We start from the raw sequence: 26,895 nt of genomic DNA on the forward strand, positions 1-26,895 counted from the left end.
GTGTGCTCTGTGGGTGTTCTCCTTGGCTGGAGGGAACTCTGAACATGTTCTCTGGCCTCGCTGGTTGTTTTTTTTTTTTTTGGCTGTGCCGCACAGCTTGTGGGATCCTAGTCCGCAACTCATGATCGAACCTGGGCCCTCAGCAGTGAGAGCGGGGAGTCCCAACCACTGGACCGCTAGGGAATTCCCTGGCCTCACTGTTGATACACGATCACTAACCTCAAGGAGACCCTTAGTGCTGCCTGGGAATCCTGCTGTATTTCTACAGTTTATTCATTCTCCTGCCCTCCTAGAGGATTGTTCCAGACCTTCTCCTCTCTTCTCAAAAGTCCCTTCTCAGCCTTTGCTGATGACCTTACTTCCTGTTTAATCGAGAAAACATTATTGGCGCTCACCGCCGTATCTATGCACCTAATTGCATCTGTGCTATTTCCCCTTTCCTGTATTTAGTAGGTCTTTGCCGTCCATGCTCCCAGCAAAGCCCAAGGCCTCCACTTGCGCACTAGGTTTCGTTCCTCTTTGCTGAGTCAAGAGTGTTGCTCCAGCCTTCCTCCCCTCTCTCTTAAAAGTTACTTCTCTAGTGGCACATTCCTATCAGCATTAAACTGTTGGTGTTTCTTTCATCTTGAAAACAGCAACCATAGATTCTCTTGATTCTACTTTTCCTCCAGATACCAACCCGTTTCTCTACTTCCTTCTTGAGCAGACTCCTTAAGAATTCTCTTTTCTTGATTCTCTGATTTTTCTCCTTCCAATCTCCTTGATCCCACTGTAATCATGTATTTGCCCTCACTTTTCTATCAGAACTGCTCTTCTCGAGGTCACCGAGAACCTTCATGTTGCTAAATCAGTAGTCCCTTCTCAGTTCTCAGTTTGGGGAAGCCAGAATCATTTGACAAGTTGGTCTCCTTGAAACACTTTGTTCACTTGCTTCCAGGATACCACGCTTACCTGGTTTTCTTCCTGCCTCTCTCACTGATGTTATCTCCTTTGCTGATTCCTCCTTATCATTCTACCTCTAATGCTGAAGGACATAGAGGCTTAGTCCTTGGACCACTTCTCATTCTTTTGTATAGCGCAACCCTGGAGAAGTTTTTGAGGCTAATGTTATAAGTACTGTACATATGCTGATAACTCCAAAATTCATCTCTCCAGCCCCGATTTCTCCCTTGACTTTTTTTTTTATTTAACTGCTATATTGAGATGTAATTCACATGCCATACCAATCATCCATTTAAAATGTACAATTCAGTGGTTTTTAGTGTATTAAGAGAGTTGTGCAGTTATCACCACAGTAAATTTTAGAACATTTTCATTACCCCAGAAAGAAACCCCATAACCATTAGCAGTAACTCTGTTTCTCTCAATCTTACCCCAGGCCTAGACAACTACTAATCTACTTTCTACCTGTATATATTTGCCTATCCTGGACATTTTATAAAAATGGAACCATGTAATATGTGGTTTTCTTGTTTTTTGTTTTTTTTTTTGTGATACGCGGGCCTCTCACTGTTGTGGCCTCTCCCGTTGCGGAGCACAGGCTCCGGACGCGCAGGCTCAGCGGCCATGGCTCACGGGTCCAGCCGCTCCGTGGCATGTGGGATCTTCCCGGACCGGGGCACGAACCCGTGTCCCTTGCATCGGCAAGCGGACTCTCAACCACTGCGCCACCAGGGAAGCCCAATATGTGGTTTTTTTGTGTCTGATTTCTTTCACTTAGCATAATGTTTTCAAGGTTCATTCATATTGTAGCATATATCAGTACTTCATTCCTTTTTGTGGCTGAATGATATTCCATTGTATATTCCAATGGATTTTGTCTATCCATTCATCTGTTGATTTACATTTGCATTGTTTCCACTTTGGGGGCATTAAAAACAATGTTGCTAAGGACATTCAAGTACAAGTTTTTGTGTGGACATATGTTTTCATTTCACCTGTGCATATACCTTGGATTGAAATTGCTGGGTCATATGGTTACTATGTTTGGTCTTTTCTGAGAAACTCCAGATTATTTTCCAAAGAAACTCCACCATATTATATTCCTACCCACAGTGCATGAGGATTCTGATTTCTCTGCATCCTTTCCAGTACTTGTTATTATCTGTTTCTTTGATAATAGCCATCCTTGTGGTTGTGAAGTGGTATCTCATTGTGGTTTTGATTTGCATTTCCCTAAGGATGTCAGGCATGTTTTCTCATTTGTTGCCCCTTTGTATATCTTCTTTGGAGAAATGTCTATTCAAGTCCTTGGACAATTTTTTATTTCGATTGTTTGTTTTTTTGTTGTTGAATTGTAAGCTTTCTGTATATATTTTGGATCCTAGTCCCTTATCAGATACATGATTTGCCAAAAGTTACCCATTCTGTTGGCTTTTCATTTTCTTGATAGTGTCCTTTGAGGCACAAAAGTTTTAAATTTTGGTGAAGCTTAATTTGTTTTTTTCATTTGTTTCTTGTACTTTTAAGAAATTGTTGTCTAATTTAAGGTCAGAGAGATTCACCTGGGTTTACTTCCAAGAGTTTTATAGTTTTAGGTGTTTGATCCCTTTTGAGTTAATTTTTGTCTGTAGTGTGCGGTAGGGGTCCATCTTCATTTTTTTGCATGGGGATATCCAGTTGTTCCAGCATCATTTATTGGAAACACTGTTCTTTCTCAGTTGAATGGTCTTGGCACCCTTGTCAATCAACCATAGATATTTGGGTTTACTTCTATACTCTCAATTCTATTCCTTTGGTCTATGTGTTTATCCTTATGCCAATACTGTTATGATTACTATAGCTTTGTCGTTAATTTTGAAGTCAGGAAGTATGAGTCCTTCAACTTTGTTCTTCTTTTTCAAGATTGTTTTGGCTTTTTGAGGTTGCTTTCAATTTCCTTTGAATTTTAGGATCAGTTTATCCATTTCTGTGAAAAAGGCACTTGAGATTTTGATAGGGATTGCATTGAATCTCTAGATCAATTTGGGGAGTATTGACATCTTAACAACATTAAAGTCTTCTAGTGTATGAACATGGGATGTCTTTCCAGTTTTTTAGACCTTCCTTGATTTCTTTCAGCTGTTTTGTAGTTTTTGATGTACAAGCCTTGTCTTTGCTTTCATAGTTCATTTTTCCCCCTAGTTGTTTCAGCACCAAATGTTGAAAATACTGTGCTTTCCCCTATTGAATTATCATGGAACCTTTGTAAAAACTCTATTTACAGATAAAGAAGATGTGGTATATATACAATGGAATACTACTCAACCATAAAACAAGATGAAATCTTGCCATTTGCTACAATATAGATGGACCTTGAGAGTATTATGCTAAGTGAAATAAGTCAGAGAAAGACAAATACTGTATGATTTCACTCATATGTAGAATATGAAGAATAAACAAACAAAATGAACAAACCAGGGGCTTCCCTAGTGGTGCAGTGGTTGAGAGTCCACCTGCTGATGCAGGGGACATGGGTTCGTGCCCCGGTACGGGAAGATCCCACGTGCTGCGGAGCGGCTGGGCCCGTGAGCCTGCGCGTCCGGAGCCTGTGCTTCGCAGCGGGAGAGACCACAACAGTGAGAGGCCCGCGTACCGCAAAAAATAAATAAATTAAAAAAAAAAAAAAAAAGAACAAACCAAAGGAAGACCAGCGCGTAGATACAGAGAACAGATTAGTGGTTACCAGAGAAGAAGAGGCAGAGGAGAGGGGAAGGGCAAAATTGGTAAAAGTGATCAACTATATGGTGACAGAGGGCAACTAAATTTTTGGTGGTGAGCATGCTATAGTGTATACAGATGTAGAAATATAAAGTTGTACACATGAAACATATATGTTATAAACCAGTGTTACCGAAATAAGAAAGAAAGGAATAAGGAAAAGAAGAGAAACTAGTCACCATATATCTGTGGGCCTACTTCTGGACTGTATTCTGTCCTGCTCTATATGTCTGTCCTTATGCCAATTCCACACTCTTTTGATTATTGTGGTGTTATAGTAAGTCTTGAAATCAAATATTGATATTGTAAATCCTCTACCTTATTCTTTGAAATTATTGTTTAGAGTATTCTCAATCCTTTGAATTTCCATATACATTTCAGAATCAGCTTATATGTTTCTAGGAAAAAAGCCTACAGGAATTTTGATTGGGATTGAGTGAAATTTATGAATGAATTTTAATATTGCAACCTCCAATCCATGAAAGTGATTTTCTCTACATTTATTTAAGTGATCTTTAATCTCTCTCAGCAATCTTTTACAGTTTTAGAATAAAGGTCTTGCACACATTTTTAAACATTTATCTCTAAGAATTTCACATTAAAATTATTTTAAAAAATTAATTGTGGTGAACATACACATAACAAAATTTACCATCTTAACCACTTTTAAGGGTTCAGTTCAGTAGTGGTAAGTATATTCATATTGTTGTGTGACCAATTTCCAGAACTTTTTCATCTTGAAAAACAGAAACTCTGTGCCCATTAAACAACAACTCCCCATTTCTCCCTCCCCCAGCCCTTGGAAACCACCATTGTACTTCTGTTTCTATACGTTTGACTACTCTTGCTACCTCATGTAAGTGTTTGTCTTTGCTACATCATATGGTGTTTGTCTTTCCGTAACCTGGCTTATTTCACTTAGCTTGATATCCTCAGAGTTTGTCCATTTATAGCAAGTGCCAGAGTTTCTTTCCGTTTTAAGGCTGATTAATATTCTGTTGCACACATATCACATTTTGTTTAACCATTCATTCATCGATGGACACTTGCATTGCTCCCATATTTTGACTATTGTGAATAATGCTGCTGTGAACACGGATATACAAATATCTCTTTGAGACCTTGTTTTCAGTTCTTTTGTATGTATACAAGGAAGTGGTATTGCTGGACCATATGGTAATTTTATTTTTAATTTTTTGAGAAACTGCCATACTGTTTTCCACAGTGGCTGCACCAGTTTACATTCCCTCCGACAATGTACGAGGCTTCTCTTTAATCCACATCCTTACTAGCATTTGTTATGTCTTGTCTTTTGGATAATAGACTTCCTAACAGGTGTAGGGTGATAGGTCATTGTGGTTTTAATTTGTATTTCCCTAATCATTAGTGATGTTAAGCATCTTTTCATGTGCTTGTTGACTATCCATATATCTTCTCTGGAGAAATTCTGTTCAAGTCTTCTGTCTATTTTTAAATTGGGCTATTTGTTTTTTGTTGAGCTGTAGAAGTTCTTTATATATTCTGGATATTAACCCCTTATTAGATGTATGATTTGCAAATATTTTCTCCCATTCCGTAGGTTGCTATTTCACGCTGTTGTGTCCTTTGATGCACAGAGGTTTTAAATCTTGATGTGTCTAATTTATCTGTTTTTATTTTTGTTGCCTGTGCTTTTGGTATCATATCTGTTGAGGGTACTTTTAAAAACTTCATTTTCTGGGACTTCCCTGGTGGCGCAGTGGTTAAGAATCTGCCGGCCAGTGCAGGGGACACGGGTTTGAGCCCTGGTCCAGGAAGATCCCACATGCTGCGGAGCAAGTAAGCCTGTGCGCCATAACTGCTGAGCCTGTGCTCTAGAGCCTGTGAGCCACAACTACTGAGCCCACGTGCCACAACTACTGAAGCCCACGTGCCTGGAGCCCGTGCTGCACAACAAGAGAAGCCACCGCAAGAGAAGCCCGCGCACTGCAACGAAGAGCAGCCTTCTCCCGTTGCAACTAGAGAAAGCCCACGCGCAACAACGAAGACCCAACACAGCCATAAATAAATAAATAAGGAAAATATTTTTTTAAAAAACTTCATTTTCCTGTAGTTTATTGCCATATAAATATGATTGATTTTTGTGTGTTGATTTTGTATCTTATGGCCTTGCTAAGTTAACTTGCTGGTTCTAGTAGCTTTTGTGTAGTCCATAGAACTTTCTACACACATAACTACATAATCTGCAAATCAAGACAGCTTTACTACTTCTTTTTAAATCTGTATGCTTTATTACTTCATTGCAGTGGCTAGGATCTACAGTACAATGTTGAACAGAAGTAGTGAGACAGGCATCTTTGGCTTGTTCCCAGCCTTAGGAGGAAGCATTCAGTCTCCCATTATTAAGTATGATGCTAGCTGTTTCATAAAGTTTCCTTCTATTTTTGGTTTGCTGAGAGTTGTTATTTTCAGTGGCTGTTGAGTTTTGTCAAATGCTTGTTCTGCATCTGTTGTGATGATCATAAGATTTTTCTCCTTTATTCTGTTAATATGATGGATAACATTGTTTTCTAAGAGTAAAAGAATCCAATTGGTCATGATATATTATTCTTTTTATATGTTATTCATTTCAGTTTGTTAAAATTTTGCTAAGGAGTTTTACTTTTATGCTTATAAGGAGTATTTGTAATTTTCTTTTCAAGTAATGTTTTTGTCTTGTTTTGGTACCAGTAATATTGGCCTCATACAGTGATTTGGGAAGTGTTTCTTTTCTATTTCCTGGACGATGTTGTGTAGTATTTTTTTTTTCTTAAATGTTTGATAGAATTCACCAGTAAAGTCTTCTGGGCCTGGAATTTTCTTTTTAGAAAAGTTTAACTAAAAATTTAATTTCTTTAACAGGTATAGGGCTATTCAGTTTATTTGTTTCTTATCAAATAAGCTTTAGTAGTTTTGTCTTTTTCATGTAATTTGTCCATTTCATCTAAGTTGTTGAATTTATCAGCAAGAAGTTGTTTGTCATATTTCTTTATACTTTTAGCGGCTGTAAGAATGTTTACCCGTCTTTCATTCCTGACTTTGGAAATTTGTGTCTTCTCTTTTTTCTGATTAGTCTGCCTAGAGATTTATCAATTTTATTAATTGTTTCAGTGAACCAGCTTTTGGTTTCATTGATTGAATCTATTGTTTTTCTCTCTTCTATTTTGTTGATTTCTGCTTTTTATTTCTTCCTTCTTTCAGTTTAATTTGCTCTTCTTTTCCTAGCTTCTAAAGCTTGAAGTTTAAATCACTGATTTTAGACCTTTCTTCTTTTCTAAAATAAGCATTTAAAGCCATGAATTTCCCTATAAACACTATTTTAGGCCCTTGGGCCGCGCCCGGCGGGGCATGGCATCCGAGCAAGGCGGTCGTCGGCTGGTGGCCAGTGCTGGGTACCGGGCGGGGGCCGGGGGATCGGCTGCATACTGGGGCCGAGGGCCGGGGCAGGCGGGGCCGCTTTCTGCCTCTCGCTGGCCGCGGCAGCGACAGCGGCAGGCGCCAGCGAGGCCCCTGGGGAGTGGCGACGCAGCCTGACGGGTGGGCCCATCGGCCGCGCTCAACCGGCGCGATGCTTTTCTCGCTCCGGGAGCTGGTGCAGTGGCTGGGCTTCGCTACCTTCGAGATCTTCGTGCACCTGTTGGCCCTGCTGGTGTTCTCCGTGCTGCTGGCCCTGCGTGTGGACGGCCTGGCTCCCGGCCTCTCCTGGTGGAACGTGTTCGTGCCCTTCTTCGCCGCTGACGGGCTCAGCACCTACATCACCACTATCATCTCCGTGCGCCTCTTTCAGGATGGAGAGAAGCGGCTGGCCATGCTCCGCCTTTTCTGGTTCCTCACGGTTCTTAGCCTGAAGTTCGTCTTCGAGATGTTGTTGTGCCAGAAGCTGGTGGAGCCGACTCGGGAACTCTGGTTCGGCCTGATCACGTCTCCGGTCTTCATTCTCCTGCAGCTGCTCATGATCCGTGCCTGCCGGGTCAACTAGCCTCGCAGAAGATAAGCTAGAATGCGGGACCCCAGGCTGAGGTCCTGCTGCACCAGAGGAGAATTCTGGGTCTGAAAGCCAGCTTGTGCCCTGCTGGGTGCCCAGCTTTCTCTCTATCAGTCATCTCTGAAATTGTTCCCTCAGCAGGGCTAAAAAGAGCAGCCTTGATTCTTAAAATGTGTCCCCTCTTATTTCATGCTTTGAATAGCTAATCTTGAATTGAGATCCTGAGAAGGATCCTGAGAAGGCCAGACAGTCCTGAACTCCTCTGACAGTTGGAAACTGCATATAAGTAAAATGTCCTGATGGGCTCTGAGTATTTTCATGGCTCCTGGGAAAGTACCCACTGTGCAAAGGCTGCAAAGCTGGACTCGGATCTCCCCTGGCCAGCAGTGCTGACCTGAGAGCTTACTGCCCCATCTGCCCAGACAAGACTTCCTTAGATGCTTGAGCTCTAAAAAGTGTAAGCCCGCTTGTGTCTCCTCCCCAGTTGCGCTGGGAAGGATGGCTCTTTCTTCATTCCAGCCCAGGCAGCCCGGAGTATGTTGAATAAGCATGATCGGGACCCTATCTGGATATCTGTTGCCTGAGAAAAGAACTTGCTTTCAATGCGCTGCTTGTCTTCCTATCCCAGCAGATTGCAGTGTCACGACTTTTCCACTACCTCGTGGCCGGCATAGTGCACCTGAGACCTTTAGGCCACCCTAAGGGACCAGAGAGTGGAACAGGTGCTCTGAGGCGCATAGCCATTGAGACCTACACATGGGAAGTTTGCAGATGGTCTCAGGCCACGCCTGTTGGCCTAAGGGCTTTGGTTTGATGCCGGTCAGGTGCCAAATGAGAACATTTGCTGAGATAAAAATAAAATAAGAGAATGTTTTGCTGAAAACAAACAAAAAAACCCACTATTTTATTTAACGTTTAAAAATATTGTGAATTCTATAAATTTTGATATAGTGTGCTTTTATTTTCATTCATTTCAATATATTTTCTAATTTTTTGTGATTTTTTTCCCCCTATAACTTACAGGTTATTAGAAGTATCATATTTAATTGCCAGATATTTAGGGATTTTCCAGATAACTTTCTGGTATTGGTTTTTAGTTTAATTCTGTTGTGATCAGAGAACATACTTTGTATGACTTGAATCCTCTTAAATTTTTTTGAGATCTGTTTTGTGACTCAATATGTTTTAGTTTGCTGAACATTCAACATGCATTTGAAAAGAATGTGTTTTCTGCTGTTCTTGAGTAGATCTTCTATCAATGTCAGTTAGGTCAATTTGGTTGATGGTGTTTTTCAGGTCTTCTGGAACTATACTGATTTTCTGTCTACTTGTTTTATCAGTGATAGAGGGCAGAGTGTTAAAATCTCCAGCAATAATTGTAGCCACTCCACCTTTCTTTTGATTAGTGTTCACGTGGTTATCTTTTTCTATCCTTTTACTTTTAATCTATCTGTATCTTCTTGTTTAAAATGGGTTTCTTAGAGAAAACATACAATTTTGTGTTGCTTTTATCCAGACTATCTTTGCCTTTTAACTGGAATGTTTGCATTTAATGCAGTTATCAGTATGATTGGGTTTAAGTTGACCGTCTTGCTTGTTTTCTGTCTCTGTTCCTTGTTTCTTTTTATCCTCTTTGCTTGACTTCATTTGGACTAAGAGAATTTTTTATTCTATTTTATCTCCACTATGAGCTTGTTAGCTTTTTACCTCTTTGGCTTATTTTTGTTTTAGGGGTTGCTATAGGTTTTACATCCTACATTTTTAACTTACCATAGTGTATCTTCAGTTAGTCTTATACTACTTCATGGATAGGCTAAGAACCTTGCAACAGTATTCTTCCATTTATTTGCCTTCAGCCGAAGATTTCTAAGTCCTTCACTGCTGCCTCAAGTTCAACTACTGTACCTGAGAGGAGGGTGAGTGAGTAGTCCCTAAATAATAAAATTGAGATTTCACAGTTCATAGAGCAGACATTATAAGATTTGAGCAAATCATATTAAGTTGAGACCTGAAAGCACATATAGTCTTATTTTTCTGGTTCTGTGGTTCAGGTGACTATAAGGGTGAGGAAATTTCAGTATAACAGAGACAGGTGAAGACTGAGCTATAAATAGTAGGAGGCTGCCAGTATCAATTTGATGCCAGTTAGAGTAGAAGATTCAACTTACTACCTTATATAAGAATCAGGGATCATATTGGGAATCTTTGGTCTCCTAAACCCTGGCAGAACTAAGCTCCTCTACCTGTTAGCATCCTTCTGAATATGAAGACTATTTGTCCTGTTTCAACCAAAGCCTTCCTCTCTCTCAAGCCATAAACTCAAGGACTTGTTACTTCCCAGCACTGAAGTGTTCACTAGCCAGCTCTCAGTTTTGAGTTGGGATCATTAAGACTTGCATAGCTGCTTTAGGCTCAGAGCTCATCTCTGCACTTCTCCTTTTAAGGATCTGTCTCTAGACAAGACTGGCCTGTTCTCTGGCAGCTAAGTTATCTGCTCTGTCATTTAAAAATTTTTGGACAACCTGTCTACAAATATGGAAGCAACTTCACTAATTTTCTTTCTCAGATGTTGAAATTATAAACACTTGAAAGGATAGTAATACCTGTATGGTACTTGGATCAGTAAGATTTATTCAGTGTACCTGGATACTTATGTTTAATTCCCCTGAGCACTATGAACTGAGCCATATGTGATTCAGTTTCTTTATCGTGTTTGCTTAGATGTTCAAGAAAATCCTTGGGCTATGCAATACTTTATAGGTTCAGTTGCATTGATTTGGGAGGGAAGAGAGAAGGTAAACATGAACTTGACATTTCTTGAGTGCTCATTCAGTGCCAAACTTCCCATCTTATAGACCGGAAACAACAAAGCCAGAATTTGAATCTGCCTGACTCAGCATCTGCTTGTGCAGCCTTTGTGATGGGTCGCATCTTAGATGTGATAGGGTTTAAATTCTCTTCCCTATTGTAAAATTGACAGGGGTGCTGGTATACAGAGGGAAGAGCAGACTGGATGATACTGTAGAAAGCTATGTCTTTAGGGTCTTTTGTTCCTTCTGTTTCAGTAAACTCTTGAGTGGAATCACATTGATAGGTTGGTGTGCAGTGGCAGTCCTGTGTCTGATTTGGCCTTTAGAAAAACATAAAACATTCATGTAACTTGATTTTTTAATATACTATTTGGGAAGCAACAAAATCTTTTGCCGACAGATGTGAAAAAGTCTGTGAAGCAGATTGGGACTGACTTATGAACACTTATCTTCTTTCCCCGGTAGCTAGATTTCAGACTCCTCCCACCCCTGAGGTGTATAGAGACCAAGTCCATACATGTTAACTACAGTCTGCACACCATTTACCTAGAAAAACGTTTGAGAGCAGACTTGAAACCTATTTTTATACTCTATTGTTAGGTAACAAAACCTACCCCAAAACTTAATGGCTTTAGAACACAGCCATTTTATATTTGCTCATAATTCTGTGTCTCAGGAATTGAGGCAGGGCTCAGCTGGCTGGTTCGTCTCTGTGTGGTCACAGGTGGGGCATTTCATGAGATTGTAGTTGATGGTGATGGGGGGGTGGAACATCTAAGATGGCTTCACTCACAGGACAGGGACCTTGGTGGGCGTGGCTAGGAGGCAAGGATCTCTCCCTCTCCAAGTAGCTTTCTCACCACTTGTTTAGCTTGGGTTTCATTACTTGGGAGCTGGATTCCAAGAGCAAGCATTCCAAGCAGTGAAAGCAGAGCTGACGTTCTCTTAGGGTCCAGCCTCAGAAGTTACTTGCTGTCATTTCCTCCACATTCTGTGGGTCTAAACAGGAATCTGGGCTAGGAGAGGGGCCATTGCAGAGAAGCCTGTGGGATGGACAGTATTGTTGTGACTGTCTTTAGAAATATAATTTATCATTGAATCCTTCCTCTGGAGAGCTTGAGCCCCACCCCAGGCCATTTCAGTCAGAATCTGAAGAAACGGTGAGGTGAGGTGCTCTTAGGGAAGTCCCGTGTGTGCTCTTCTAAGCACTCAGCCTGGCTCTTTCTGGCTCCTGCAACATGGCATACGATGTGCGAGACCACTCCCTCTCCTTTGAACCATAGTGATCAGAGAAATTGAAAATAATTTAAGCGCTGTTTCATTTTTTTCTAGAACACAGTCCTACCTCTGTAAAAATTTCCCCCGTCTGTTCCCGCACACGCTGATGTTTAGTACTATTGTTTTTTATGATACTAAAAAGTATGGTGAATTCCCAGTACGAGCTTGGTCTTCTGTGTCTGTGTCTTCTGTGATAGCAGAGCATTGGACTCCAGTAGTTACTGAGTTGAACCATTAAAAATGGCACCACTGCTGCTGAGGGTTTTCTGTGGTAGCCAGAATTGTGAGCCTATGGATCAGACAATTGCACATCCCTGTTAAGAATTCAGAAAGACATGTGATCTTGCATCTGAACAGATTTAAAATTAGATTCAGCCTGAAAAGTGGCCTAAACATTTTTAAAGGAGAAATTTTTTTTAAAAATGTGGAGGCATATTTAGAATGCCTTGAATAAATACAATTTACTTCTCTGCACATTACTTTATTTAGAAAGGCCTAAGGCAGAACCCCTTCTGATTTTGAACCATTTAAAATAGAGGACATTTACTTTATCATTTTCAAAACAGGAACACACAAGTTTTACTCTTGAAACTACTGGAATTAATTGTATATGAGAGTGTTGTGGTTCATGAAGTGCTGAACCATGAGATTCAGCATGGGATTCTCCCTATACAGTTGGCCCTCTCTGTCCGCAGGTGCCCAATGCATGGATTCAACCATGGAAAAAATTCCAGAAAGTTCCAAAAAGCAAAACTGGAGTTTGCCACTCACTGGTAGCTATTGAATATTTACATAGTGTTTACATTGTATTAGGTATTGTAAGTAATCTAGAGATGATTTAAAGCGTATGGGAGGATGTATGTAGGTTTTATGCATCTTATGTAAGCGTCTTGAGCATCCATGGATTTTGGTTTCCGCTGCGGGGGCAGGGGGTGAGGGTGTCCTGGAACCAATCCCCTGTGGATGGATACCGGGGGTGACTCTCCCTGTAAGAGGTGTGGATTCCCAGGCCCTCCTCTCCTGAAGAGGCTGTGTAATAGATCTCTGGTGGGACTTTGGAATCTAATTTTACTGAGTATTCTGGGAACTTCTTAGAAATGCAAAGTCATGGGCCCCATCCCAGACCTTCTGAATCCATATCTGGGATGGGAGGATATCTGGGGTGTCTGGGTTTTAACAGGTTTTCCAGGTGATTCTTATACTTGCTAAAGTTGGAAAAGCACTGTTATAGAGAAATCCCTTTCTTAGTTCTCTGCCTGAAAACTCCATTTCTACTAGAAAGTATCCCAAAAGATTTTCACTTACAGAGTTGTACAACTATCACTAAAATCCAATTTTGTAACACTTCCATCCCCCCAGAAGTTACATTATATCTGTTTGTAGTCAGTCCCTGCTCAGTCCCACTGATCTGCTGTCCTGGATTTGTGTTTTCTGGGAATTTCTTATAAATGAAATTATACAATATGAAGTCTTTTGCATTTGGCTTCCTTCTTTTAGGTTCCTCCATGTTGAGCGTGTTGTTCTTTTTTAATGCTAAATAGTTTTCCATTGTATGAACTTACTGCATTTTGTCTGTCCATTCACCAGGTGGTAGACAATTAGACTGTTTTTAGTTTAAGGCAAATATGAATTATGCTGCTGTGAACATTCATGTGTAAGTTTTTATGTGGATATGTGTTTCCACATGGCAGGTCTTTGTTTAACCTTTTAAGAAACAGACTTTTCCAAAGTGGTTGTACATTTCAGCAGTGGATAGGGGTTCCAATTTTCTCACATCCTCAAGACACCTGATATTGTCAGTCTTATGAATTTATAGCTATTCTAGTAGGTGGGTAGTGGTATCTTATTGTGGTTTTTTATTTGCATTTCCCCAGTGACTAATGATGTTGAGCCTCTTCTCGTGTGCCTAATAGCAATTCATATATCTTTTTTGGTGAAATGTCTACTCATACCTTCGCCCATTTGTTCTTTACCAGGTTGGCTGTTGTCTTACTGAGTTTTAAAAGTTCCCTGTGTATTCCGGATATGTGATTTGAGAATATTTTCTCCCAATATATGGCTTGTCTTTTCATTTTCTTATATGGTGTTTTTTAAAGAGCAAATATTTTAAATTTTGATTGAGTCCAGTTTATCAATGGTTTTCTTTTTTTTTTTTTAAGATGTTGGGGGTAGGAGTTTATTTATTTATTTTTGCTATGTTGCATCTTCATTTCTGTGTGAGGGCTTTCTCTAGTTGTGGCAAGCAGGGGCCACTCTTCATCGCGGTGCGCGGGCCTCTCGTTGTCGTGGCCTTTCTTGTTTGGAGCACAGGCTCCAGACACGCAGGCTCAGTAGTTGTGGCTCACGGGCCTAGCCGCTCCGCGGCATGTGGGATCCTCCCAGACCAGGGCTCGAACCCGTGTCCCCTGCATTAGCAGGCAGATTCTCAACCACTGCACCACCAGGGAAGCCCCCAATGGTTTTCTTTTATTGATCATGCTTTTGTTGTCATATGTAAAAAGATGTTTGTCTAATCCAAAGATCACAGAGATTTTCTCCTGTGATTTCATCTAGAAGTTTTATAGTTTTAGTTCTTACACATGTTTCTATTCCATTTTAAGTTAATATTGGGGTATGGTATGAGGTAAGGGTCTCAGCTCCTTTTTTTTTTTTTTTTTTAAAGAACCACTTGTACATTCAATTGTCTTAGCCCCATTTGTTGAAAAGACCATTCTTTCTCCCCACTGAATTCACTTGGCAAAATCAACTGGCCATAAATGTAAAGGATTATTTCTGGACTCAATTCTGTTCCATTGATTTATATAACTATCATTATCTTGGTTACTTACAGCTTTATAGTTAAGTTTTGAAATCTGGTAGTGTATGTTCTTCGAATTTGTTCTTTTTCAAAATCTTTTTAGCTATACTAGGTCCTTATATTTCCATCTAAATTTTTACAGTCAGCTTGTCCATTTCTACAAAATGGTTATCTGTTTTTGAATCCTGATGTTTTTCATTCAGGAGTCTTTGTGACTTCTCAGAGAGCAACTGAAACTGACTGCTCTTTGAGAGGTTATAATAAACGGTTCCTGAGAGACACTTGATGTACCGGCCTCTCTCCAGGTTAGGCGTATAGCGGGTTGAACAGCTAATGAGAACACAAGGCAAGGCCAACTCCTGAGTAGCGATGACTGGGGTGTTTCTCTTAACCTCGATGGCTCACCAGTAGTTGGCACTCCATAAATACATAATAGGAGTAAGAGACCATGTACAATAAAGAACGAGTTGAGGATAATGCCTTTATCTTCCCTGTTCTTTTTGAGCCTTCCATATTTTAAAGCCACCTTTGTAGCCATGAGTTGTGAAGCAGCCTGGCCAAGCCTGGTTCCCTCTTCGTTGAGTTACCAGCAGCTTCATGGTTTTATCAGATTTTTTTCACCTGTTCTTGCTTAAGCCTGTAACACATTATCACTCAAACCAGACATTCTTTTATCTTTTCAGAAGCTTGCCAGAGGAAACTCTGGTACTTCCCTTCCTCAGTTTTACTTAGAGGAACATTTTATCTCTGGCCTGCAAAGGATGGCTGTTCATCTTTTAACATTTTAAATGTGTATTTCTCTTGAACAGGCCTCCTTCCAGACTGTAGTTCTTATCTTCCTTCTCTTTCACTAGGCCTCTTTGGGCTGGATTTGCTTAAACCCAGCTAATGTTTATTGAGCATTTGACTCTATGCAGGGTATCATTTTAGGCCCTACTAGATGTGCAGAAATGGACAAAACACGGTTCTTGCCCTCATGGAGCTTACGCTCTGGTCAAAGAGACAGTGTGTAGTAAAAGTACACAGATAGCTATAGGAGGGAGCATATAAGAGATGAGGAGGGTCTCGGGGTTGAATGGAGTACTGTTTTCCAAAGAATCTGCTGTGAATCAGAAGCTACCTTTGCTGCATGTTTTAAAACCCAGATCTTGGCTTTCACAATTTAATCCTTGGAAGTCTTTTGCAGTGGTTTAGCTATCAACCTTGCTGGGTAAAGGACAGGCGTCCTCGTCCTGTTGACTCACTTTGCTGCCATTGATTTTACAAGGATCAAATTGTTTAATGGACATTCTGCTTTCCCTTGGAAAAAAAGGGCTGTATATATAACAAATGAACCAATAGTGACACACTTATAAATGGAGTAACATAATATTTTAAGCACCTCATCTGTTATTTAATATTTTATTCTTCCAGGGGAGCTTAACATGGTTCTCTTTCATCCATGGGTCTCTTGAAAGTGGGATTTTTTTTTTTTTCTCTCCAACACTGCTTAATACTTCCATCTGAAGGAGGCAGTGGCAGAGGATTTGAGACGGTGATTCTGTTAGCTGCCTCCCCTGTCCCTTTCTGTGTCGTGGGAAACCCTCGTCTTTACCAGAACGTCCTGGCAGGTGTCCTGGTTGGATCAGTGGTCAGTGCTTGTCTGGTGACCTCATGGATTCAGTTAGGGACATGTTCTTTGAGTGCCTGTTGTGAGAGTTTTGTTTATTTCTTTGTTTTTAATCTAACCCACACCCATGCAAAATAGATTCCCCATGCCAGAACCAGAATAACTCTGGCCAGGGCTCAAGAAAAACCTGGTAACTGACTAAAATTAAACACATGAACTCTCCCTGCCCTTTGCACTACAGTTTTTTATTAGGTATTCTTGACTGTTTTTTCCCCTTAGGAAAAGGCTGGGAAGTGGAAGCTTGAGTCATTATCCTAGGCATAGAGAGGGGATGGATGAGTGGGGAAGGTTACTGCTAATAAGCATAGGTGGGGCCAGTGCAGGTTTTTAACTGGATCTAAGATTTCTTTTTTAACCTAGCAATAAAGGTTCCATGACATTATCAATCCCTGGCTTTATCCAAGGGATCCCTATCGTGGTCCTAACTTGACTTTGAATGTGAACCGTATTGCCCCTGGTGCCTATAATCCTGCGTTGCTCTTTTGACTAGGCTGAATCTTCTCTTTAATGATCTCCCTGATTACTCCCAGGTGGAGAATGTGGTATATTTATCCCTGACACCTTTCAGATTATAGTGGATCACAGCCCTGAGAAAAGGGCACTACCTAAAGTTGGTTTTTATTCTGACTTGAAAATCAATGTCTTGGAAATTAAATCGCTTTCTTTGCTGGTTTTCCCTTCCTGCTGGGGTAGTAGTAGTGTGGGAGTGAGGTTAAAGTCCCCTGAAAAAGCATGTGTGTACAGATAGTAGAGAACCGTGTTGTGGGACTTTTTAAAACATCATGAGCCCCTTAGAATTTAATGTTTGCATTTTTCTGGACCTCAAGAGGTTTTTATTTTTATCCAAAAAAAAAATGAAGCCTTTCAAAAATACAGGACAGTACAGAAAATAATATGGCAAACATCTATGTTCCTATCACCAAGATGAAATGTTTAACATAAACACCCTTGCTGTGGATTTATCTGTTCTGTACTTATATGCATCTCCGTGATTTTGTGTGTGTATTAAAAATGAATAGATAGAAAGTATCTGTTTCTTTGTAACTTGGCTTTTTTGGTTTTTAATTCAGACTTGTGTTTTTGAGATGTATTTGTGCAGATCCAGCCCATTTATTTTAATTACTTTGTAGTGTTCCCTTGATATGTGGACAAATATATCTCAACTTTTTCATCTGTCTGCACAGTGAGGGACAGTTAATGAACATACCTGTTTGTTTTCTAATTGTTGTTGGCATATTAAGAGGAGTCCTGTTGACTTTCTTGTATGTAGATCTCACGTCTGGCAATTTTACTGAGCTTGTATTAGTTCTAGCAGTTTGTAGATTCTCCTGCCTTTCCTAACGCAGATAATCATATCACACTTGCGTTTCTTCCTTTCTGGTCCTTATATCTTTTGCGTCTTTTTCTTGTTGTGTTAGTTTGCTAGGACTGCCATAACAAGATACCACAAACTGAGCGGCTTACACAACAGAAATTTATTTTCTCACAGTTCTAGAGGCTGGAAATTCAAAATCAAGGTGTCGTCAGGGTCGATTTCTTCTGAACCTCTCTCCTTGGCTTGTAGATGGCTGTCTTCCCTCTGTGTGTGTATCCTGATCTCCACCTCTTATAAGGTCACTAGTCATATAGGATTAGGGCCCACCCTAATGACCTAATTTAACCTTAATTACCTCCTTAACTGCCCTATCTCCAAATAGTCACATTCTGGGTTACTGGGTGTTAAGACTTCAACATAGGAATTAGGAGGGACACGGTTCAGCCTGTAACACTACGCTGGCTCAGCTGTCTCATACGCCACAAAATGGAAGCAGTTATGGTGGGCATCCTTGATTTGTTCCTGACCGCAGAGGGATTTTAAAGAGAACATTCTTAAAGTTTCACAACCGAAAGTGATCGTTGCTGTGGCTTTGTAGATGCTTTTCACTGGGTTAGAGAAGGTCCTTTCTGACCCTTCTTTGCCCTCAGGGATGGATGTTGGAGTTCCAACCTCATGAGAGCCTGCTTTCATCCGTTAGAGCTCAGAAAACTTAAATGCCTGGCTTTCCTCACAGCAGGGTCCAGAGAGATGACCTGGGCCCCATCCCAAGGCTAATTTGGAAAGAGCAGTTAACTTGAGGCCATGGAGGCGGCATGCTGACAGGGTCAAATTCTAGCATGTAAATGGCATCGGGGATGGGGGGTGTGATGGTGGCGTTTTTCTCAACTGTCCCCGAGATGGGAGGCTCCTCATTGGTCCATTTGTGGTACGGTGTTTGGCCTTGTCCTCAGAAGCTTAGCTTCCATGTTACTCTGCCACCGTTAACCTTTTTGATGCCTAAACACCATGGTCATTTTCTGCTGGGCGCTGTGTTTTTGGCCAGTTTGTCCTCCCTTTCCCTCTATTTGGGTTTGCTCTGTAGTTCTTTCCTAGGTTTTTGAGTTGGACACTCTCAATAATGATTTTACGTTATTATCATTTTCTCGTATATTCATTTTCCACAACTTTTTAATATAAATTTTTTAATTTTTGGCTGTGTTGGGTCTTCGTTGCTGCGCGTGGGCTTTCTCTAGTTGCGGCGAGCGGGGGCTACTCTTTGTTGCGTGCGCAGGCTTCTCATTGCAGTGGTTTCTCTTGTTGCAGAGCGTGGGCTCTAGCCACGCGGGCTTCAGTAGTTGTGAAGTAGTAGTTCTTTGCAGGCTCTAGAGCACAGGCTCGGTAGTTGTGGTGCATGGGCTTAGTTGCTCCACGGCATGTGGGATCTTCCTGGACCAGGACTCAAACCTGTGTCCCCTGCATTGGCAGGCAGATTCTTAACCACTGTGCTACCAGGGAAGTCCAGCATTTTCCACAACTTTATTGAGATACAATTCACATATAATTCATGCATTTAAAGTATACAGTTCTTTTTAGTGTATTCAGGGTGTGCAACCATCATCACCATCAATTTATCCCAGAAAGAAGCTCTGCACCCGCCACATCTTCTCTCTGCCCCCCCCAACCCAAGTCTCCCAGAATTAGGCAATCTATCAATACTTCCTGTATAGGTTTGCCTGTTCTAGTATATGCATTTTAAATTTCCCATAGGTTCTGCTTTGCTGTCCCACAAGCTCTTTTAATCCACAGATGAATTATTTTTTTATCCCCTTGTATTGTTTTCTTTCTAAAAATCACTTTGACATTAACATAAGAAGCCTTTTGCTAATTTAGTATTCAGGATTCATGGCTGTAGAATATCTAGTGAAAATATTATTCTGAGATCTTTTGGTGAGGTTGGCAATTACATTTCCTTAGATGATCCAATACAAATGCATACTATTATCTGCTCTAAGTAGTATGGAAATTAAATCCCCTGAAATAAATGAACTAACTCTCCCTCGAATGATCTCCTGGGGACTTACTTCTTTCTATAAGTTACTTGGCTTGGAACCATATGAAATCATTCATTAAGTGCCTCCAGTTCTTTCAATCTTTTTTAACCCCCACATTCATTGCCATATTTAATTGCCTTGATAGAGACATTGGTTTTATGTTTATAAATGTATAAGATATGTTTTTTCTTTTCCCCAATTTGTTATTTTGAAAGATTTAAATCCTACAGAAATCTTAAAGAATAGGACAACAAATACCTATATTCCCCTCACCTAGATTTAGCCAGTTAACATTTTGTCGTATTTGAACTCTCTTCCCTCACTCCCTTATCTCTTTCATGTATAATTTTTTCTGAACAATTTAAAAGTTGAGATGTAGGGACTTCCCTAGTGGCGCAGTGGTTAAGAATCCGCCTGCCAATGCAGGGGACACGGGTTCAGTCCCTGCTCTGGGAAGATCCCACATGCTGTGGAACAACTAAGCCCCTGGGCCACAACTACTGAGCCTGCGCTCTAGAGCCCACGTGCCACAACTACTGAAGCCCGCGTGCCTAGAGACCGTGCTCCACAACAAGAGAAGCCACCGCAACGAGAAGCCTGCGCACCACAATGAAGATTAGCCCCCCGCTCACCGCAACTAGAGAAAGCCCGCATGCGGCAACAAAGACCCAACGTAGCCGAAGGGAAAAAAAAAGTTAAGGTGTAGACGTTACTGTATACGTATTTGTAGGATCTGTCAGACTGTACTGTTTTGGAGTCTTGCCCTTGGTGGATTGTTTCCCTCTGTGTTTTGTAATTTTTGACTGCAACCTCATCATCAGAGTAGGAGGTGCAGGCCTGCAGCTGCAGAGCTCAGGAGAGGCTTTTCTTCCTCTGTAGCACAAGCAGACCAACCTCCCCCAACCCTCACTTTCTCTTTTCAGTTCTCTTGGTTTCTGGCACTTGGGGATTTCCAGTTCTTTCTTTTGTTTTCCAATAGTATTAGGTAGTTGTAGCAGTAGGGTTTTCTGGTTTTCTAGGCTATCATATTACTGTAACTGGAAGTTCCCCTGGTTTTAATTTTGGGAATTGAGACTTGGCTCTTCAAATAATTTTTAAGTCTTAGGTTTACTCTCCTGTGAACTTTCAGCAAGTGACTCAAGTTGGTATCGTTCTCACGATTTAACAAGTCCCGGATTCTTAGCTCCCAAATCATTATTAATCCTGATTACAAAGATCTTACCGGTTATTTTTTCTTAATGATTGGGGGTTGGAGAAGGGATGGGGTGGTGAAAAGCAGCAGGGAGGATGATGAAGTTGTTAAGTTGTAGAAGCCCCGAGGGCCCTGTTTTGCTTAGTCTTCCGGTTCTTAAGGGCATCAGCACATCAGCATTTAAATGTGTCAGAATGGTTTCCTTTTCTATACGATCAAGCTAGAGCAAAGTTATTACACTTTAAAAGATGAAAAGAATTGCGGTTCACTCCCCTGCTGAGGTTGTAGTTTGAAGGATTTATGACTTTTTAACATTTTCTTTTTTTAGACAGGATCTTATTTTCAACAACAGATGGAAACAGCTGTGTCTAGAGCATGTCCCCTTCTGCGTCTCATGAAATTTACTAGCAAATAATGGTTTAGAAGCTCTGAAAACTGAGAGAACCCTGTTTTGACAAACCTAGGCTTTGATATGATGGGTGTGAAACACTCAGTTTTTAAAAACTCTATAATTTTTAGTTTGCAAATTTGCACCTGCTCCAATGTCACTTAGAAAGCATCTCTCTCTCTCTCTCTCTCTCTCTTTTTTTTTTTTCCCTCTCCTCTCCTTTTGGTCCACTTGACCTACTTCTTTTTCCCCCACATTACCCATTTGGATTATCTCAATCCTAATATTTCATGTAATGCCAAGATTACTATCCCAAGGAAGGAAGGGATGATGTCTTTAGGCACAAATGGCTCAGAAATATCAATAAACATTTTTGGTAATTGATTAAGTTTACTTTAGTTTTAGAATTAGAAGATGAAGTTTTTGTGATTAAGAGACCTCTATAGACTTTTGATTTTTCTTCTCTACAGTAAGTGGTCAGACTAAATGAGTAGTTCTTAACTAGGGAAGTTTGGAATCGTCTGAGGAACTTTTGTTTAACTTTTTATTTTGAAATAATTATAGATTCACAGGAAGGTGTAAGCATAATGGAGTGGTCCCTTGTACCTTCATGCAGTTCGCTTGCAGTGGTATATCTTATGTAACTGTGGCACAATATCAAAACGAGGACATTGGCATTGGTACCTTTGGGACGATCCACAGACCTTCAGATTTCACCACTTGACATCCACCCGTGTGTGTGTGTGTGTGTGTGTGTGTGTGTGTGCGTAGTTTGTGTAGTTTTATCACATGTGTAAGTTGGAGTACCAGCCCCCACAATCAAGCTATAGAATGTTCCATCACCACCAAGATCCCCAGTCCTTCCCTTTATTGTCATACCCATCCCTTTCCCCCCCATCCTTAACCCCTGGCAACCACTGATCTATTCTCCAGCTCTATAATTTTGTCATTTTGTTAATGCTCTATAAATGGAATCATACAGGTGTATAACCTTCAGGATTGGCTTTTTTCTTTTCTTAAAAAAAATATTTATTTATTTATTTGGCTGCACCAGGTCTTTGTTGCGGCACACGGGATCTTTAGTTGTGGCATGCGGGCTCTTAGTTGTGGCATGTGGGATCTAGTTCCCTGGCCAGGGATCGAGCCTGGGCCCCCTGCATTGGGAGCCCAGAGTCTCAACCACTGGACCACCCTTTCCAAGTTGTTGTGTATATCAAGATTTCATTCCTTTTTTGTTTTGTTTTTTTTGTTAAGCAGTATTCCACAGTTCGGATGGACCACAGTTTGTTTAACCCCCCTGAGGAACTTCTAAAAAATACTTGTTTGCTGGTACAGCCATAACACCACCGCTGTCACTACCCACCCCAAATACGTCTTTTTTACTATACTTATTTTGTCATCATATTTCTTTTCATCTCGCCACTCTTCTATCTATCCATCAATCTTATTTTTTGACGCATTTCAAAGTAAATGCAGACATCTGTGTACTTTCCTCTAAATATTTCAACATGCATACAATTAACTGGTGTTCAGTATTTGTTTATAGTTTCTCTTGATATAAAATTTGCATACAGTGAAATGCACACATTTGAAGTAGACATTCACTGAGTTTTGACAGTGTATACGCAAGAACGATGCAAATCCCCATCGAGATAGAAAAAGTACATTACCCTGCCAGCCTCAGCTTGTGGGTCAGGAGAGTGAGAGTGGGGCCCAAGCATGAGTCGTTTGTAAAGGACCCTGACTCTGAGGAAGCTGATGCTGATGTATGCCTTTGTAAAGTACCGTTGCTGACCTGACAAGCCGCCTTCAGGCCAGCAGGCATGTTTAAGGTGAAGCCAGGGCTTCTGATCTCACAAGTGTGGGCGCCCCCGCTCCTGCAAGGCCACCTCCATCCTCAGGCAGACGGATCCGCCAGAGACAGTGAAATTAAGAGAGTTATACAGTGAACATCCACATAACCACCACCCAGACTCTACAATCAATATTTTCCTGTATTTGCTTTATCACAAACTCTCCGTCCGTGCAATCCTCCATCGGCCCATCTTATCGTTTCGATGCATTTCACCAAATGCAGTTTTAATCTCCCCATGATCTCCTCTGTGATTCTGCTCCATTGTGGCACCAACTTTTAAAATTAAAATAGAGCGGGTGACCCATGTGAAAATGAGGAGAATCTGAGCCCGCAGATGGGAAAAGCATTTTCGTTTGCTGCCATCAGGGATATGGCACGTGTGTTCCAGAGGCTAGACATCCTGTGACTTGGCTCCACGAAGCGTCTGTGCTGGAAGTGAGGGAGGAACCTCCTGAGGAAACGGGCTTTTCTTTTCCTTAAAGTCCTGCCCCAGGTAGGCCGACTGCCTTCCTGAAGCTCTATTCATAGATCCCAGAGGAAATCTCGGGGATTTTTATCTCACTACCCACCTCACCTTATAAAATTCAGTGAGTTCGGGTGGGTGGCTAGAACCCTAACGTTAAACACCAGATATCTAAATATATGTGTAAGGTGGGAACAGAGGGTCAGAGAAGAATTATATTCTCCAGCTTGAGGACTCCAGCTGGAGAGATGAAAACTGCAGCCATCAAGGGCTACTTGTGGGCCCAGAGGTCTTCCTCTCTTTGCATCTGTAATTCCCGTCACAGGTGTGCCTCGTGCTGCAAAACACAGCGCAAGTATTGAATAAGCAGACTTGACTCACAGAAATAGAGTTTTCCTCATGCGCTCAGATGATGTCTTTTCATTTTGTGCATTGGGATGACATGTCACATTTTCAAGAAAATCTAGACTTTAGAAACAATCCTTTAGGGGTTTCCTGATTGCTCTGGGCTCCTGGGCTCCCTGTGCAGGCTGCCTCTGCTGTAGCATCGTCCACTGGCTTGTTTGGCTTGTCATGGTAGCTCACTCACATTCTTCTGTTATATTCCCTTCGGTGGCAAAACTTCGCTTTTCATTGAATTAACTTCCTTCAACCCATAGGTTTGCTTCCATTTAAAATCATTTCTTCCCTCCTTGTTGACAGTTCACTTCTTACCCCCTCTCCTCCCAGCAGGACTACTTAGTTCCCTCTGGATTTGGGGTTCCTGTGGAAATGGCGGAGCCCTGTGGAAGATAATCGGCCTGCTGTGTGTTTCAACAGCGTAGCGTTTTCATGTACAATTTGTCTTCCAGAGTGTGAAGCGCCTTGTTAACTGTATTGATCCAGAAATGTGGTTCCTGGTTTGGAGAAGGAAAATAAAACCCAGCAACTGTTGTTGTGAGGGGCGGTGTACTTTCAGGGGTCTGGTTCTGGAAGTCCAGTCATGGCCTTCCAGGGAGAAGCTGACGCCCCTTTGCCTTCCTGATTCCCTGGGTGTTCTGCCGCCGCCTCGCTGGCCTCCGTGGGTCCAGGGATAAGCTAGGCACTAGCTCTTGGTCTCTGGTCTAAGATCCTGGGCAGAGAGAAAGAGTGGGGAGGGCACAGCGGGTAGAGCTGACACAGAGGAGATCACTGTGGGCTTCTCAGGTCTTGTGCTGGATTTTCAGCCCCTATTCTGATCTCTGAATCAGGCACGTCTACTTAAGGGTCTAGAATCATTGCTTTTTACTTTAAGAAGTGATTTAATAATTGACCAGTCAGTAAGAGCAGCGTTCTGTGCTTCCCTGACCATCTCCTCCATGCCCATCCTGTGATGGCATTACTGCATTGTGCCTGGTTCCTCTCCTGCTATTAATTCCACTGGGGGATTGGCCTCACCTGTTCACGTGGAGCGTTGCCTCTTCTGGAGTGCGAGACCAGCTCTGTGGCGATGGTGCCTTGGCTTTCACTGCCCCCATCAGCTGGACAGTCTCAGCCCCTCCTTGTCTCTCACACCTGGCCTTTCATACTGGTCCAGTCCAAACAAGAGGGTCTGACTCTCTTCCTGGTCGGTTCTCCTGTGTAGCTCTCTTGTTTTAGAACAGTAATTAAAGGAGCAGGGTGTCTGGATGAACCTATTATTGTGATCTTATCAGCTTCCCAGAGCAAATGCAGAAAGAAGGCTTTCTAAGTGGCAGAGCAGGTGGGCCGATGTCCTTGTTCATTTGTAGAGCTGGCTTCCCTCTCCCAGCAGGCAGGGCCAGGTGTCGTCCCGTGCAGCACTGATGGGAGAAGAGAGCTGAGAAGTGTGGGAACGTCATTTGGGTTTTGCCCCTTGCTTCCATTGTAGTGATTTCTAAAGGAACTATTGCTCTGGTTTGAATAACGTGGTAGTGCTGGCCAACTAGAACTAAGTACCGGCCCTCCCTTTGTGCATATTCACTCCACTTTCCCAGTCCCCGACCTGGGATTTAGAATCTCTCCCTTCTTGTGCGGAACCAGGGTCCTGACTTAAGGTCCTGGGTGTCTCTTGTTGGGAAGAACTTGGTCCCCAGCACTTGCCATGCTACTGGGCCAGCTGCAGGTCCTGTTCTGTCCTCAGACAGTGAGGTCTTCTTGGAAAGGCTGCAGGCTTGATGATGGCACAGCTGCTCCCTCTGGGAGAGAGCCTTTTCCTCTGCCCACAAAGCCAGAGGCATCGTGGACACAGCAGCTCCGTCTGGAGCAAGAAACCCCTTCCTGCCGGTCTGTGGAGAGTCACTTCTGCTAGACAGGCACGGGAATGTTGTTCATGACCGCTTCAGGTGAGCTTGGAGACAAAGGATCTTGATTTTACAGAAGAGAAACAGCATAAACACGTAGTGTGTAGGGGGTGATTATTGCCTTTCCTACTGAACTGAGCTTGCTCCGGGCAAGTCAGCCTCGCCTCTCACTGGACGTACCCTCGAAGGACCGAGACCATGTCATTCGCATCGCAAGCTTTGGGGAAAACAAGTAGTGATTCTGCTCCGGTATTTCCTCAATAAAGACATTTGCTAGCCAGTGACCCAGAGCCATCCCGGAGCTGCTTAGAATCTGGATCCATTCCTTTGCTGAGCTGGCAGGTTATATTTATATGTAATGAGGACTATTTGCTGCTTCAGAAAATTTTGAGGGCTGCAGCCATTTTAGCTATTAGTAGCTGCTGGTTATTTCTATAGGTCCCCCTCCCCAGTTCACTTCAGAAGTCTTTTTTTTTTTTTTTTTAATATTTGAAATAGAGGGATCCATAAAGATGAATTAGAATCTTCCTCTTCAGAGGTCCGTGCTTGAGGAAGTCGACTGTGAAAGGATTTGTCTCCTTCCATAGGTCCCAGTGGCTGTAATGTCAGTTCATGTGTCTATCTGGCGGCTCTGGTCAGAGACCCTGGAAATAAGGTGCTGGGCTGAGGGTTCCACCATTTTCGATGACAATACTGCTCATAAGTTCTAGTGGTCGTGGCCGGAACAGGTTTGAAAGTCAGGTATATAGTTCTGTCTGATGTCAGTGTTTCCCTTTCTTGGTTAAAGAATGAACGTGGCATTAGCACTCTTTAAAAAGAGTGGGAACTGTATCCTTGTACAGACTTAAAGGGACTGAAGTTCACAAGTAGTGCGTGGGAGGAGAAATTGCCACATACTTGTCTCATGGAAGAGACTTTTAATACCAGTAAGTTCAACCGTCCGCCTTAGTAAGTCCCTTGAGAAGCAACTGGAAAACCCAGTGTTCTCCGGCTCTGGTCATTTTATTGTCAGAAAAAGAAAGCAAACGGGATTGCAGCGCACAGACGTCGTTCATTCGGTAGCTAGACAAAGTGAGAATGCGTCAGGGTGTCTCCAGGTTTACTGCTTTGAGAA

General features: G+C 41.9%; 2 protein-coding genes across 4 annotated transcripts in view; both read left to right on the forward strand.

The window, feature by feature from the left end:
* Positions 1 to 26,895, forward strand: part of ZNRF1 (zinc and ring finger 1) — a 99,872-nt gene that overhangs the window by 24,250 nt on the left and 48,727 nt on the right. The window lies entirely within an intron of this gene.
* LOC137214386 (transmembrane protein 203-like) lies at positions 7,215 to 8,645 on the forward strand. The gene has a single exon (XM_067718072.1). It carries the CDS (start codon positions 7,286 to 7,288, stop codon positions 7,694 to 7,696), a length of 411 nt encoding a protein of 136 aa, XP_067574173.1. The 5' UTR covers positions 7,215 to 7,285; the 3' UTR covers positions 7,697 to 8,645.

Source organism: Pseudorca crassidens, chromosome 20 (genome assembly GCF_039906515.1).
Source record: "Pseudorca crassidens isolate mPseCra1 chromosome 20, mPseCra1.hap1, whole genome shotgun sequence".
Lineage (NCBI taxonomy): Eukaryota > Metazoa > Chordata > Mammalia > Artiodactyla > Delphinidae > Pseudorca > Pseudorca crassidens.

Coding starts and splice junctions, on each gene's coding strand:
- LOC137214386 (XM_067718072.1), top strand. CDS start 7,286: ATGCTTTTCTCGCTCCGGGAGCTGGTGCAGTGGCTGGGCTTCGCTACC.